At 43.1% G+C, this 17,363-nt stretch overlaps 1 protein-coding gene across 2 annotated transcripts in view; it reads left to right on the forward strand.

Annotated features, from left to right (window-relative positions):
* Positions 1-16,687, forward strand: part of LOC103047051 (alpha-N-acetylgalactosaminide alpha-2,6-sialyltransferase 1-like) — a 30,355-nt gene extending 13,668 nt beyond the window's left edge. For both annotated transcript variants that reach the window (XM_049482064.1, XM_049482065.1), the window contains 7 exons: positions 4,594-4,756; positions 5,478-5,640; positions 6,915-7,053; positions 7,723-7,829; positions 8,867-8,950; positions 9,604-9,703; positions 15,145-16,687. In XM_049482064.1, the coding sequence (XP_049338021.1) occupies positions 4,594-4,756; positions 5,478-5,640; positions 6,915-7,053; positions 7,723-7,829; positions 8,867-8,950; positions 9,604-9,703; positions 15,145-15,327 (939 nt within the window). In that variant the 3' untranslated portion in view covers positions 15,328-16,687. The remainder of the gene's footprint in view (positions 1-4,593; positions 4,757-5,477; positions 5,641-6,914; positions 7,054-7,722; positions 7,830-8,866; positions 8,951-9,603; positions 9,704-15,144) is intronic.
* The last annotated feature ends 676 nt before the right edge of the window (positions 16,688-17,363 follow it).

Raw genomic sequence — 17,363 nt, forward strand, 5'->3', positions numbered from 1 at the left:
AGCGAGCGTAGATACCTGTCTGCCCAGAGGTGAATGCGCAATGCCACTTTGTGCATGGCTAATGAACGAACACCTCCCTGGTGATTGATGTATGCTACAGTGGCTGTGTTGTCTGTCCGAATCAGGACATGGTGCCCTATTATTCGATGGGCAAAATGAATTAGAGAGAGCCGAACGGCTTCTAATTCTAATACATTTATATGTCGCGTCTCGTGCGCACCCCACCTCCCTTTCACTATGTGCCCTTCGCAAACTGCTCCTCACCCCATCAGGGACGCATCTGTTTTTATGACTACTCTGAGAATCACTGGGCCCAACGAGGTGCCCACGTGAAAAATCTTTGGGTTCGTCCACTGTAATTCACTGGAGCGGCACTGGGTTGTGATTCTGAGCATGCGGTGTCGGTCCTCTTTCGGGCGAACACGCTGGCTGATAAACCACCTTTGGAGCGGCCTCATACGCAGTAAGCCCAGAGGCACTACTGCTGATGCTGATGCCAACAGGCCAAGTAGCACCATCACTTTGTGGGCACTGACGGATCGACTTTGGCACATGAGGCGCGCTGTGTCCAAAATGCGTCTCTGTCTGGGGAGAGAGAGGTGTGCGCGTAACGAGAGCGAGTTCAGCTTGAGACCCAGGAATATCCTACTCTGTCGGGGCACAAGACAGCTCTTTTCCCAATTTATTAAAAAACCCAGGGATTGAAGGTGTTTTATTACTTTTTGCGTATGAATTCTGGCTAAACGCATCGAATCTGCTAAAATTAGACAGTCGTCTAAATAACATAGGATGCGAATTCCCTTCTCCCGTAGAGGGGCCAGGGCTGTGTTCACGCACACTGTAAAAGTGCGTGGACTTAGAGCGAGACCAAACGGGAGAACACAAAATTCGTACGCTTTGCCCTGATGAGCAAACCGCAGGTACTTTCTGTGCCTCTCTACTACAGGAATGTGAAAGAACGCGTCTTTCAGATCCACAGAGGTGAAATAATCTGCGTGTCTGATAGACCTGAACAGACGATGATGTGTGAGCATGCGGAACGGCATCTTCCGTAGCGTTTTGTTTAGCTTTCTGAGATCCAAGATTGGTCCCAGGCCACCATCCTTTTTGGGTATCAGAAAATATCTGTGATAAAAACCCGTCTGCGTCTCGCTCTCTTGTACCGGGCGGATCGCAGCTTTTTCTAAAAGGGAAGATATCTCCTGTTTTAGATAGGGCTCTGTGTCGACTGAAACATTTATTTGTGTGACACCAGTGAACCCTGGCGGGCTGCTGGCGAACTGCAGGGCATAGCCCTTTCGAATAGTATTTAGAACCCATTGGGAAGGAGCACACTTGCGTTTCCACACTTTCCATTTTTGAGAAATGTTTGCCCTCTTTTCTGCAGGAGAGTGGGATAAAGTGATATTGGGCTGAGAATCTCTGAGATGACCCAGTGTGTGATAAGGAAGTGTGCTTGGTGTGTACATGAGCTCTGCGGCTTTTGCTGGCAAGGGGCTCTGTGACACTAATATGCTTGGCGCGTACATGAGCTTTGCGGCTATTGCTGGCAAAGGGCTCAGCGACACTGATATGCTTGGTGCGTACATGAGCCTCGCGGCTTTCACTGGCAAAGGGCTCTGTGACATTGCTATGTTTTGTGTATGCACAACGTTTGCAGAATTCTGTCCTTCTGCTTTTCTTTTCAGCGCCTGTGTCCGGAGTGGAGTGAAACACTCTGACTTGCTGACACATACATGTGCTCCCTCCAAAGGGACACCTAGAATCATCGCCGCGTTTTTCCCCTGCCTCCACTTGAGGGATGCTGGGGCTGCGGGAGAAAAGGGTGGCGCTGCCAGCCTCGGCCTCTGGCAGGGAGAGGACTGTCTCCTCTCTGGGGTCTGAACAGGTCTCACTTGCTCTCTGGATGAGCTCCATGAGCGATTGCGAGTGCTAGGCCTGCACGGATGCTGGGTGGAGGTGGGAACGGGGGTGGAGGGCGGAGCGCGGGCTCAGCGCGGCATAATGGTGCTGAAGGCAGCCGAGTCCTTTTGCTGCTTCTCAAATCTGTGGGTGATATCCTGAACCACTGGTCCAAACAAACCAGATACAGTGACAGGCGCATTAAGCAGCAGGTTCTTCTCCCTCTCATTCATCTGAGTTAGTGTGAGCCATAAGTGTCGTTGTGTGATGACGGAGAACCCCATTATTCTCCCTGCATCCTGCACTGCGCACCTTAGCATGTGTAAAGAAAAATCAGTCGCTTTGCATAGCTCCGTGTAGGTTTCTGGAGTGGCCTGACCTTCCAAATCCCGTAGCAGCTGAGCCTGGTACGCTTGGAGGATGGCTATGTTGTTTAACATGGCTGCTGACTGTCCAGCCGCCTTATACGTTTTCTCCGCTAAAAAGGCGGTTAGCCTGCATGCCTTTGCATGCCAGGCAGTTGTGGCTTCTGTGACGCCGCTGAGGCGGAGAGATGCCGAGCTATGGATTCCTCCAAGGGTGGCATGGCGAGCCTAATTCTGGCTCAGTATCGATGGCAGACCACGCGTGAAAAGCTTGAATAGGAGAACGCGTCTGAAGAGGTTTCTCCCATGAACGTCTCACCTCCGCGGTGATATCCGGACAGCACGGGAGCGGTCTGGAAGGTGGGGCGATGGCGACCGACGGTCCTTGGAAATAGGCGCCCGTCAACATAGAAGCGGGAGGAGGAGGGGGGTTCGGCCACGAAAGGCCCAGCTTTTCGACAGCCCTAGCTAAAACATCCAACAACTCTTTATTGTATGGATCTTTATGAGCTGCAGCCTTGGATGTGCCCTCCTCTCTCTCTAGCTCATCGCCACTCTGCGTGCCTGCTTCGGCCTCCTCCATTTCATCTTCTTCCTCGCCGCTCTCCCACTGACGAGCGTGAAACTCCACTAAGTCGGGGTGATGCGGAACGTCGTCCGAAACGGGAGACACGCAAACCCCAGATGGCTGTAATGGAGGAAAATCTGTGTCCGACCACGAAACAGCAGGCTCCAGAGGAGCTATACTGCGTGGAGTGTGCTGGGACTTTTCCTCGTGTCTAAACAGCTCGACTCTGTGGCGAAGCGTTGGCAGAGGCAATCTGGAACAGTGCACACAGAAAAAGGGGTCGGCTAGCACGATTTCGGCGTGCTCTCGACCCAGGCACTCAACACACTCCTCGTGCTGATCCACTCTGGATAGGTGTTTGCTGCATTTGCAAACCTTAGCCGTTCTTTCCATGGTTCGCGTCGCTAAAAACCTTTTAGAATGACAAGGTAGCGTGTGGTGAGAGTGGCAAAGCTGACCCAAACCACAACTGCTAAAATTCCGTTTAAGAAAGAAAATTTGCAAAATAAAGTGATGGAAGGTAAAAAAAATCCTGCACAGCGGTGCGGCTGAATAAGCAAGAATGGCGTTACAAGCAAGGCAGCGCAGAGTCCCTTGTGTGGGGAAAAAGGGGAGGAGTTTTTCCCACGGTCATGGACCAATCGCTGCCTGCTTAGAGCCAAGACGTTACTTGGGTGGTGGAAAGGTTTTTATTATTATTCAGTAGTGCTGCCTGAAGAAAGCAGTTTAGCACAGTAAGAACTCGAGTTCGAAATGAAGTAAAACTGTAACATGCAAAACAATGTAGACCAAAGAAGTTGTTTTCATAAGTAAAGGAGATGCAGATCAACAATATACAAGAGGAAGTCATTTATTTAGAGCTTATTTTAATTGTTAAATTTGCCAAAGGAGTTGGTCACCCAATGTGTGGGACAAGAGAAAACGGCCATTTTTTGAGGTGGTCCAAAGCTATTCGGTCTTTTGAATAATATCTAAGGAGCTTATTTTTCCACCAAATTTTACAGTTTGTCTTATATTATAACAAGTACATTTTTCACAAAAAAATAGTCATTTAGATATTTTGGATCTGTGCATTTGAAATTTAAGTGGTGGGACAGGAAATGTACCAAAATCCTGGAATGTCCCATAAAGACGCTGGGCATTCTGTATAGCCTCACCTTTATTAACTTTATAATAACAATGAATCCTTCTTATAACCATGTTTTGATTTTCGGGATGAGATGTTGTAACGGGGCTTGATCACTTTTTTAAATGCCTGAAACCAGGGTTCTCTCCTACTGCCATCAAGAGAGACTTCATCTTTTAGATCTTGTTGGAACAAAAAAAAAAAAAAAAAAAACAGTGAGGATAATTGTGGCACTTTATTAAGAACAAAAACAACAGCATTACTTTAACAAATATTCAGTGTTTTAGTTCTTTTTTGAGAAATATCAGCATGAGCTAAAAAAAAGAAATTACATTAGTGTTGGTCACTTAAAAATGAATTAAAATCATGATAAATTTTTTTAATGCTGGAATTTCCCAGTATTATTGTGAGAGGACAGTAATAATAGTGTTGTGTGGTTTAGGTCTGGCAAACTAGATCATTTTTACTGTATTACAATATCTCAGAGAGACAGGGAGAGAGAGACAGAGAGCGAGTGAGAGAGAGAGAGAGAGAGAGAGACCAAGAGAGAAAGAGAGTTAGTGAGCGGTTGGTCATTAATGAAGGTATCAGTGTTTCTAATAAACTGGCCTTGCTGTGTTTGTGTTTTATAGGTCTGTGCAGAATCTTTGCGGAAATCTAAGAATGAAGACTTTCAGAAGGCCTTCATTCCAAACATTAAGATGTATCTGTACCAGAACCAGTTAAACCTGAGCGAGTGGAACCGATTATCTCACTTCAATAATCCTTTCGGCTTCATGGAGTACAACTACACTGGTGAGTTTAATATTAATAATACTCAGCACTGATGCACTGATACATCAGTGAGATGCGGCAGCCAATCACGCACAGACTACTCTCAACCGGAAACAACCGTCCACCTAGAGGACTGCATCCAGCTCTGAGGAACTGACCCAGCACAGAGTGCCATGCTTTTGGACTGTGGGAGAAAACCAGAATGTCCTGAAGACACCCATGCGGACACAAAGAGAATGTGGAAACTCCACCTAGATAAGGACTTGAACCCAAAACCCTAGTACCGAAAGGCAAACATGCTAACCACTCAGCTATTTCGCAGTTTAACAACCCTGGTACAAAAAACCCACATTGATTTTCCTTTATAGAGGACTTGTGGAGTAAACAAAGCTGCTTTTATTGGCTGGTTTATATCACCAAAACAGCCAATAGGTACATAGCAAAGCTTAGCTTAGCCTAAACTAGTTTAGCTTTGCCTAATATACATTTTAACCTCATATGGATGATGATGATGCTCTCATCTCCAGAACCCGTTGTTTTCCAGCTAAGCAAGTTTAAGAAATTGTAGCAGGTTTAGCTTTTAGCATAGCATCCAGATAGAAGCTACTCACTTTATTGGCTTAGTAAATGGGGATAAAGTGGTTTAGTGTGATTTCATAAAGAGTCATTTATGTTTATGTTCTGTTTTTTTAACTCTATTTTTTTAACATTCATTTTTTCTTATGTTCTTTGTAAATCAAAGACATTAAGAGTGCGGTGGATCTGATTCAGAAACCGAACATCACTCAGCTCTTACCACTTCCTGCTAATGAATCCTGTATTCGCTGTGCTGTGGTGGCTAATGGCGGGATCCTCAATGGCTCCAAGATGGGCAAGGAGATAGACTCTCATACGTATGTGTTCAGGTAACTGATGTCTGGCAGAAACCAACCAACTAACCAAACAATAAATTAACCAACCAACGAACCAACTAACCACTAAATCACTCAACCAATCAACCAACCAATCAATAAACCAACCAATTAATCAATCAATCAACCAACCAACCAACCAACCAATCAGTTAACCAAACAACCATTCAACCAACCAATCAATAAACCAACCAACCAATAAACCAACCAACCACTTAATTAACCAACTAAACAACCAACCAACCAAACAATTAATCAATCAACCAAGCAAACAACCAACCACCCAACCAATTAATCAATCAACCAACCAACCAACCAATCAGTTAACCAATCAACCATTCAACCAATTAATCAACCAACCAACCAACCAATCAACCAACCAACCAACCAACCAACCAACCAAGCAGTTAACCAAACAACCATTCAACCAACCAATCAATAAACCAACCAACCAAAAAACCAACCAACCACTTAATAAACCAACCAAACAACCAACCAGTTAACCAACCAAGCAACCAAGCGACCAACCAACCAACCAACCAACCAACCAACCAACCAACTAACCAATTAATCAATCAATCAACCAACCAACCAACCAACCAATTAATCAATCAACCAACCAACCAATCAGTTAACCAAACAACCATTCAACCAACCAATCAATAAACCAACCAACCAATAAACCAACCAACCACTCAATAAACCAACCAAACAACCAACCAACCAACCAACCAACCAACCAGTTAACCAACCAAGCAACCAAGCGACCAACCAACCAACCAACCAATTAATCAACCAACCAACCAACCAATTAATCAACCAACCATCCAACCAATTAATCAATCAATCAACCAACCAACCAACTAATTAATCAATCAACCAAACAACCAATCAGTTAACCAAACAACCATTCAACCAACCAATCAATAAACCAACCAACCAATAAACCCACCAACCACTTAATAAACCAACCAAACAACCCAACCCCCAGTTAACCAGCCAAGCAATCAACCAACCAACCAACCAATTAATCAATCAACCAACCAACCAACCAACCAATCAACCAATTAACCAATCAACCAACCAACCAACCAAACATCCACCAACAAATTTATCAATCAACCAACCAACCTCCAAACAATAAACCAACCAACCAATTAATAAAGCAAACCAACCAATTAATCAATCAACCAACCAACAAATTAAGCAAAACAAATCAATCATTAACCTGTAAATAATTGATTTATTATTCTCTGTCTTTACTGCAGGATGAACGGTGCTGTTATTGAAGGTCATGAGGAAGACGTGGGGAACAGAACTTCAGTCTATGTTCACACATCCTTCTCCCTCATAGCATCACTAATAGCATACAGGAAGTACGGCTTCAAAAACGTCCCCAATGATGAGGTATCAGCCTCCTTCTGTCTGTATGTTTGTTTTAATGACTGCATTAAAAGCATGGAGAGCTCAACATAGATCTAGTACAGTTTTCCACCTCCAGTGTCACAACAATTCCAAAAGTTTGGACAAACCTTCTCTTTCAATGTTTTTTTTTTTTTCTTGAATTTATTTTCTTCATTGTAGATTCATATTAAAGACATGAACACAGTTGAGGGACAGTTATAGAATCACATAGTAAACAGAAATAAGAAGTGTTATTCCTCCACATTAATCCCCTGATCTAAACCTGATGAACTGAGATGGTGATTTGAGGTGATTTAATTGGGATGAGCTGGAGCTTCACAGCGTGAAGGAAAAGCAAACAACTATTGTTCAGCACCTCCAGAAACTCCTTCCTTCAAGACGCTGAGAAAAAACTATTCCAGGTGACTCTTCCTCATGAAGACACTGAGATTAAAATATCTAATAATATCTAATAATAATTCTGCATGTGATCCTGTATAGCTTTAATACTGTTTCCAATATTACATTTACAATATAAAAAAATCATGGAAACAAAGAAAGAAAACATTGAATGAGAAGAGGTGTGGCCAAACTGTCCAGACTGGTACTGTATGTTAAATTCAGTGCTAAAAACTGAGATCCAACAACCTTTAAAATGTTTTATTCCTGCAGGGAATTAAATTTGTGATGATCCCTGAAGGACTGAGGGATTTCATATTCCTGAAGGATCTTCTGAACAGAAAAGCAGGTCCAGACAGAGACTTCAAGAAAAAGAAAAGGTAAGAGCAGGAGCGTTTTAATTTCCTTCTGCAGAAATATTTTTTATCACTGATCTAAATCTAATCAAAACAGTTTGTAGTGTTTGGCTCAATGATGCATCAAAAAAAATATATATATATATCAGTATGAATAAATGCTAATGTGAGCCGTTTTTTTTTTTTTTGTAAAAACATGTGCTCTGGTGTTTCTATTTAGTCCTGCTTTAGTTCACTGGGTTAGTGGTCTCTGAATAAAGCAAGGGTTTTGGCTCTTGCTTATGAATATTCATACATGCAAATATATCACCTCTGATTGGCTAACAGCACTGCAACACTGAACGCCTACCTGCTTTCCCCCCACAGTCAATTTAACAGCTCTAAAACTCAAAGGACTAAATGTTTTCAGAGATACAGCCTGTCGTGTTTTGTCGAGTTGAGCTGCCTTGTCAAACCGCGCTTAGTTACCGTTATCTAGTGTTTATTTAAGGTCTCAGTAAAAATGTAGAATCCACCGGAGATCCGATTTAAACCTATAGTTACTAGCTCTGTAAACAGAAGCTGTAAGCTCCGCCTGTGGGCGGTCCTGAGCTGAGGTGGGTCTCTCTGATCAACTCGTATTTCTGAGGATTTTCTTTTATTAGCTACCGCAGACAATGGAGGCTGAGAAACAGTTTCATATGCAGCATCATATACTCAGAGAGACCTATAGTATTTCACAAAGAACAAGAAAATATGGATTTTAGTGGAAGGAGAGCTTTAAATACAGGAAACTTCAGAAAAAAGGGAGGCATTATGAGAAATATTGAGTAAAATTGTTATAACTATTATTGTACTGAAAAGAAAACACACCTTTTAGATGTGTAATAATGTGTTAGTTAATTCAGAATAAATCTTGTATACAAATGTACTGTTAAAAATATACTGTGTTCATAAAAAATTCTAACAAATATTCAACAGGAACAAACACTGTTATATTAAGACATTGTACTGAAATGAACCCTTGTAATAAAATGGCTGTTTATTACATTTACTATTATTTATTCTCTCTCTTATTACAGGGCGTGGGCCTACTATGGTGGTCAGTTTGATGAGAGCAGATTTTATGTTCTCCATCCAGATTTCCTCAGATACATTCGCAACAGGTATGATCTGCTGCAGTAGTACATTATATTAAAATATGTATTTTATACCCAATTAAATATACTGGAAGTGTGCTACTTACAAAAGACAGGAACAAGAAGCATATTTGTACTCTGATGTAAATAGATCACATACATTTAACATCAATTCTTAGTACATTTCTAATATACCTGGTGTGTAATAATAGTGATACAGTTGTATCAATACTTATTAAATGTATTATAATTTTACTGTAAGCATATTATTTAAAATATTGGGTTACAAACATGAATGTGCATGTTAAAATTTTACATAAGTTTATTTAAAATAGTTACATTTTAGTTCAGTTAAATACACTTAGCATAATTTGAGTAAGACTTTTCTACTATTTTTATACTATAATTAAAGTATAATAAGTACAAGAACACTTTAGTGCACTGTAGCATAATAATAATTTTCACTAGGGTAATTTTTTTTTTTCTGCATGATAATAGAAACAAGTATCTGAGTTGGAAACAAGGGAAAATAATGGGAAATTTAAAATATGGAAATTCATTATTTGCATTTCCCAAAGAGAAGAAAATAGAATAGAAATGCAGGTCATGATCTGATCTCATGCATTTCAAAGAGAATGTAATGTTTTATCTTTCAGTTAAAATCTAACATTTCCACACAGATTCATGACCTCTAAACAGCAGAATGGGACATACTGGGCCATGTATCGACCCACTAACGGAGCCTTCACCCTGTTCCTGGCCCTCCACGTCTGTGATATTGTAAGTTATTGTAAGATATTGTAAACTAATTTCCAGTTTATTTTTGCTCAAATGTATTTATTTATTGCAAAAACCTTTGGCACAACACCCACTCTTTACTTTTCATCTTTTTACTGTGTTTTGTAGCATCATTTCAAAGTCAAAGTCAAAGTGTTTTTATTGTCATTTCAGCTATATACAGAGTACACAGTGAAACGAAACAACGTTCCTCCAGGGACCATGGTGCACATAAACACAGTGTAGACAGAACAATAAGTGCAACAGTACAAAAGTGCAGACAGACAATACAACACAATACAGACAAAGAATAATAAATAACAAGACAGTGTGCAAATTATGCAGTGTGCAAAAAAAGACCAGTGAGGTAGTAATTACTCTATTACACAGTGTGCAATAGAGTCCAGTGAGGTAGTAGGGTTTTTAGTGCTTTCCATTTTCTGGGTTAAGTGGGGTAAGAGTGTGTGTGCATGTACAGAAAAACCATCAGTTCAGTCTCTGCAGTTGAGGAGTCTGATGGCTTGGGGGTAGAAGCTGTTGCAGAATCTGGTCGTGCTGGACCGGATGCTGCGGTACCTTCTTCCCGAAGGCAGGAGGGAGAACAGTTTGTGTGAGGGATGGGTGGGGTCATTCACAATGCTGGTTGCTTTGCGGATGCTGTGGGTGGTGTAGATGTCCGTGATGGAGGGGAGAGAGATGCCGGTGATCCTCTCAGCTGTCCTCACAATACGCTGGAGGGTCTTGCGGTCAGAGACGGTGCAGGTCCCAAACCAGGCAGTGATGCAGCTGCTCAGGATGCTCTCAATGGTCCCTCTATAGAAGAGTGTGAGGAGATGGAGATGGGCCTTTCTCAGCTTCCGGAGGAAGTAGAGACGCTGCTGGGCCTTCTTGGCTGTAGAGCTGGTGTTCAGGGTCCAGGTGAGGTTATCTGCTAAGTGGACAAGTGAACTTGCTGCTCTTCAAAATCTTCACAGAGGACCCGTCGATGTTGAGTGGAGAGTGGGTGTGTTGTGCTCTCCTGAAGTCAACAACCATTTCCTTTGTCTTGTCCACATTCAGGTGAAGGTTGTTGACTGTACACCAGTCTGTCAGCCGCTGCACCTCCTCTCTGTATGCTGACTCGTCGCCTTTGGTGATGAGACCCAGCACGGTTGTATCATCGGCGAACTTGATAAAGCTGTTAGAACTGTGTTTTGCAGCACAGTCATGAGTCAGCAGGGTGAACAGCAGAGGACTCAGGACACTGCCCTGGGGGGCCCCAGTGTTCAGTGTGATGGTGCTGGAGGTGCTGCCCCCGAACCGGACTGACTGGGGTCTCCCCGTCAGAAAGTCCAGGATCCAGTTGCAGAGGGGGGTGTTGAGGCAGAGCGAGCTTAGCTTCCTGGTGAGGTTCTGTGGGATGATGGTGTTGAATGCTGAACTGAAGTCTATAAACAGCATTCTGACGTAAGTGTCCTTCTTCTCCAGGTGGGTGAGGGAGAGATGAAGGGTGGTGGTGATGGCATCGCCCGTGGAGCGATTGGGACGATACACAAACTGCAGGGGGTCCAGAGAATCGTACCCAAAAATACACACACATTCTACTCATACAACAACACTGTAAGCTCTCCAAACCATCACTGATTGGTGGAAACTTCACACTAGACCTCGAGCAGTTTGGACTGTGTGTCTCTCCACTCTTCCTCCAGACTCTGCTCCCTTGATTTACAAATGAAATGTAAAATTTACTGATGATCAGTGATGGTTTGGAGAGACATGTCTGTCATCTGCTGGTGTTGATCCACTGTGTTTTATTATCAAGTCTAAAGTCAGTGCAGTTTTGTTTTCCCACAAAATCTTACAGCACTTCATGCTTCCCTCTGCTACTGACAACCTTTATGGAGATACAGATTTCATTTTCCAGCAGGATTTGGCACACTCCCCACACTGCTAAAAGTACTAATATGTCTTATATAATATTCTAATATTCTGAGACACTGATTTTTGGGGTTTTCATTGGCTGTAAAACATAATCATCAGCAATGAAAGAAATAAACGCTTAAAATAGATCACTTTGTGTGTAATATATGTATATTATTATATACAGCTCTGGAAAAAAAAGATTCCACTTAAAAATGATGACTTTCTTTAATTTTACCAAATTTAAATCTCTGGAATATAACCAAGAGGAAGATGGATGATCACAAGCCATCAAACCAAGCTGAACTATTTTCCAAAAGACTGGTGGAGAACATGCCAAGATGCATGAAAACTATCGTTAAAAACCCGGATTAATCCACCAAATATTGATTTCTGAACTCTTAACACTTTATGAATATGAACTTGTTTTCTTTGCATTATTTGAGGTCTGAAAGCTCTGCATCTTTTTTTTGTTATTTCAGCCATTTCTCATTTTCTGCAAACAAATGCTCTAAATGATAATATTTTTATTTGGAATTTGGGAGAAATGTTGTCTGTAGTTCATAGAATAAAACAACAATGTTTATTTTACTCAAATATAAATCTATAAATAACACAATCAGAGAAACTGATTCAGAGAGGCAAACAGGTCCTGGGTGAGGGACCAGACGAAGTGCAGCCCAAACGACCCCAATGAAGAGAGACAACTGTGGATTAAGTGTTCCCTCGCCCGGACGTGGGTCACCGGGGCCCCACTCTGGAGCCAGGCCTGGAGGCGGGGCATGCTGGCGAGCGCCTGGTGGCCGGGCTTTTGCCCATGGAGCTCAGCTGGGCATAGCCCGAAGAGGAGACAGGGGCCGCCCTTCCCATGGGCTCACCACCTGTGGGAGGTGGAATGTCACCTCTCTGGAGGGGAAGGAGCCGGAGTTGGTGTGCGAGTTAGAGAGGTTCCGGCTTGAAATAGTCGGGCTCACCTCGACGCACGGCTCTGGCTCTGGAACCAGTCTTTCAGAGAGAGGCGCCGAGCTGGGGTTGGCATACTTGTTGCCCCCCATCTCGGTGCCTGTACGTAACCCGAGTGGTGTTTTGTTATTGGACTTCTGTGCTTGTCATGGATTGTCCATAACTAACACTATGTTCAAGCATAAGGTTGCCCATATGTGCACTTGGCACCAGGACACCCTAGGCCGCAGTTCAATTATAGACTTTGTTGTTGTGTCATCTGATCTGTGGCCGCATGTCTTGGACACTCGGGTGAAGAGGGGAGCGGAGCTCTCCACTGACCACTACCTGGTGGTGAGTTGGCTCCGATGGTGGGGAAGGATGCCGGTCAGACCTGGCAGACCTAAACGAATTGTGAGGGTCTGCTGGGAACGGATGGCAGAGTCTCCTGTCAGACGGAGCTTCAACTCTCACCTCCGGGAGAGCTTCAAACACGTTCCGGGGAGGTATGGGACATTGAGTCCAAGTGGGCCGTATTACGCACCTCCATTGCTGAAGCGGCCTACCGGAGCTGTGGCTGCAAGGTTGTTGGTGCCTGTTGTGGCGGCAATCCTCGAACCCACTGGTGGACACCAGCGGTGAGAGGTGCTGTCAGGCTGAAGTAGGAGTCCTATCAGGCCTTTCTGGCCCATGGGACTCTGGAAGCAGCTGACGGGTACCGGCAGTCCAAGTGGCATGCGGCACGGGTGGTGGCTGAGGCAAAAACTCGGGCGTGGGAGGAGTTCGGATAGGCCATGGAAAATGACTTCCGTACGGCTTCGAGGCGATTCTGGTCCACCATACGGCGTCTCAGGGGGGGAAGCAGTATCCCACAAACACTATTTATAGTGGGTGTGGTGTGCTGTTGACCTCAACTCGGGACGTTGTGGGCCGGTGGGCGGAATACTTCGAAGACCTCCTCAATCCCACCAGCACGCCTTCCATTGAGGAAGCAGAGCCAGGGGACCTTGAGGTGGGCTCTCCAATCTCGGATGCTGAGGTCACCGAGGTGGTTAAAAAGCTCCTCGGTGGTAAGGCACCGGGGGTGGATGAGACCCGGAGTTCCTTAAGGCTCTGGATGTCGTAGGGTTGTGTTGGTTAACGCGACGCTGCAACATTGCGTGGACATGGATTGGCAGACCGGGGTGGTTGTCCCCTTATACAAAAAGGGGGACCGGAGAGTGTGTTCCAACTACAGGGGAATCACACTCTTAAGCCTCCCTGGTAAGGTCTATTCAGGGGTTCTGGAGAGGAGGGTTCATCGGATAGTCGTACCTCGGATTCAGGAAGAGCAGTGTGATTTTCGTCCTGGCTGTGGAACACTGGATCAGCTCTATACCCTCAGCAGGGTCTTGGAGGGGTCATGGGAGTTTGCCCAACCAGTCTACATGTGTTTTGTGGACTTGGAGAAGGCGTTCGATCGTGTCCCTCGGGGAGTCTTGTGGGGGGTACTCCGGGAGTAAGGGGTACCGGGCCCTTTGATACGGGCTGTCAGGTCCCAGTATGACCGGTGTCAGAGCTTGGTCCGCAATGCCGGCAGTAAGTCAGACTCGTTTCCAGTGTGGGTTGGACTCTGCCAAGGTTGCCCTTTGTCACCGATTCTGTTCATAACTTTTATGGATAGAATTTCTAGGCGCAGCCAAGGTGTTGAGGGGATCCGTTTTGGTGGCCTTGGGATAGCATCTCTGCTTTTTGCAGATGATGTGGTCCTATTGGCTTCATCAGCTCGTGATCTACAACTCGCACTGGAGCAGTTTGCAGCCGAGTGTGAAATGGCCGGGATGAGAATCAGCGCCTCCAAGTCCGAGGCCATGGTCCTGAGCCGGAAAAGGGTAGAATGCCTTCTCCGGGTTGGGGAGGAGGTCCTGCCTCAAGTGGAGGAGTTTAAGTATCTTGGGGTCTTGTTCACGAATGAGGGAAAGATGGAGCGGGAGATCCATAGACGGATCAGTGCTGCGTCAGCAGTGATGCGGGCGCTGTATAGATCTCTCGTGGTGAAGAGAGAGCTGAGCCAAAAAGCAAAGCTCTCGGTTTACCGGTCGATCTATGTTCCTACCCTCATCTATGGTCATGAGCTTTGGGTCATGACCGAAAGAACGAGATCACGGATACAAGCGGCCGAAATGAGTTTCCTCCGTAGGGTGTCTGGGCTCTCCCTTAGAGATAGGGTGAGAAGCTCAGTCATCCGGGAGGGACTCAGAGTAGAGCCGCTGCTTCTCCACATCGAGAGGAGCCAGTTGAGGTGGCTTGGGCATCTGATTAGGATGCCTCCTGGACGCCTCCCTGGTGAGGTGTTCCGGGCACGTCCCACTGGGAGGAGGCCCAGGGGAAGACCCAGGACACGCTGGAGGGACTATGTCTCTCGGCTGGCCTGGGAACGCCTTGGAATTCCCCCGGACGAGCTGGCCCAAGTGGCTGGGGAGAGGGAAGTCTGGGTTTCCCTGCTTAGGCTGCTGCCCCCGCGACCCGACCCCGGATAAGCGGAGGAAAATGGATGGATGGATGGATGCACTAGTACATTTTAAATATAAATACCTGTTATATGTATTTTTTTTTTATTTCAGGTTGATGCATACGGCTTTATCACCGAGAACCATAAGAGTTTCTCCAATTACTACTATGAGAATAAAAAGACAGAAGTTGTTTTCTTCATCAACCACGACTACAACCTGGAGATCAAGCTGTGGAAGAAACTCCATGATGATAAACTCATCAGACTCTACCAGCGAGAGGGAGGACAGACCTGACGCTCATCCTGATTCATCACTTCTTTACGTAAAGAGACACTTTTTATAGATTTCCTACAGATCAATTTACAAACTGAGCTTAGTTACTTTGAACAGGGTTCTAAACCTCCTGTCCTGTAGTTGGCAGCACTGCAGAATTTCAATGTTTTTAATTGTGCAACCAACAGGAAGTGGAGTTATGGGCAAAGTTGTACTTATAACATATTGAGAAATGATAGATTTACGTATGTACTAAACGTATGTTAATATTATGCTTTCATCAAAAGTTTGAAGGTAAACGTTGATCATACTTTTTTTAATATAGTGTATTTAAAAAATAGACTACTTTTAACTACACTTTTAGTTTAATATAATTATTATATATATTCTTCTAAAATACTAATTTCCATATATACTTTTGTACATCATAAGCAAAGTGTGTTAATAACAGCTGTTACAGTAGTTCACTTAAAAAGTACAATGTATCATGAAACTTTTTAAAAAGTAAATTAAATTACTACATTTGTAAAATGTTTAAAAAGGTGTTACATTAATATAACAGTTTAAATGTATTTCAATGCTCCCAAATTATATTTAGGAAAATATAAATATAAGTAAATTATAGGATACATTGTAATTATTAAATAACACATATGAATGTCAAATAAAAAAAAAATTAAGCAAATTTGTAACACACTAAAAATTGTAGTACAGTATATTCAAATATATTTTTATGCCCAACAAAGTAGTACACTAATAGTGTGCTACTTACCAAATAAAGGAACAAGAAGCATATTTGTACTTGTACTTGTGTATATTTGTACATACGCACTAGTAATTTGGGAAAAGCGTATATGTGTAAAGGCAGAGGCAGAGAGCTAAAACAGAACTATAAACTAATCGTTATTTCCCCCCTTTACTAAACTCACTGTGTCGCTGCACTAATAGGGAAGTTGGTCATCTGCTTTTCAACTTTTCTTTTTTTTCAGTGATGAACTGAATTTTTTGTTGGCTTTTCTGTTTTTATGCGCCAAAAATCTGGAAAACACTTCCGATACATATTTGTCAACAACATCTATTTTTTATCTTTTTACATTAGCTTTTATTTTTACTGCTTTCTATTAGATCCTTCTTATTATATATTTACTATAACTTTTTTATTATTACCTTATTATTATCTTTTTTTTCTGTAGTTAGTTATTTATATCTGTCTGGTTTTGATTGTATTATTATTCTATCATAATTTTCATTTTTGTTTTTTTGATTATTGTATTTTATTAGTGTTTATTTTAATTGATTTTTTATGTCTTGCTTTCTTGTGCTATTTCTTACTGTCATTCTCCCATGGTAAAGCACTTTGAGCTGCAATTTTATGAATGAAAGGTGCTATATGAATAAAATATATTATTATTATTATTATTATTATTATTATTATTATTATTATTATTATTATTATAGATTGGCAACATGGTAGCATCAAAACTACTTTCAAATAACCTGTAAACAAAGATTGTTCAACATCATGGTTTAGAGCACATGTGTCAAACACAAGGCCCGCGGGCCAAATGTGGCCCGCCACGTCCTTTTTATGTGGCCCGCGAGAGCTTGTAAGATCTTAGTGTCTATAATAAATAGGTCAGAAGCGTTCTTTGACCAAAAACTACATTTCCCACAATGCTTGTCGATTGTATTACCCGCGAAGTTATGGCTTACTGCCACTACACGGCAGTGTAGTCATTGATGTGGAAACCCTGCTGGAGGGAAGGTGTAACTTCGCGGGTGGAAGTGAGACATACAAATGTTTATCCCATAATGTCCAGAAAAAGAAAAGTTGATGCAGACGGACGGCTGTGCTTCAAGGCGAAAGACCGGTATGCCTTTTGTGTTACGAAGAGTGTTTCTGACCAAAATAAACGCTTTTTAGAAGAGATATAATAGTTTTAATGACGTTAATAAACATCACAGTGACAGCGCTAGTCGCAGTTTCACCTCAGCAAAGGACGAGCACGTGAATCACTTATCTAACCAGCCTTTACTGATTTCAGCCCCCAATAACC

Source organism: Astyanax mexicanus, chromosome 8 (genome assembly GCF_023375975.1).
Source record: "Astyanax mexicanus isolate ESR-SI-001 chromosome 8, AstMex3_surface, whole genome shotgun sequence".
NCBI classification, from domain to species: Eukaryota; Metazoa; Chordata; class Actinopteri; order Characiformes; family Acestrorhamphidae; genus Astyanax; species Astyanax mexicanus.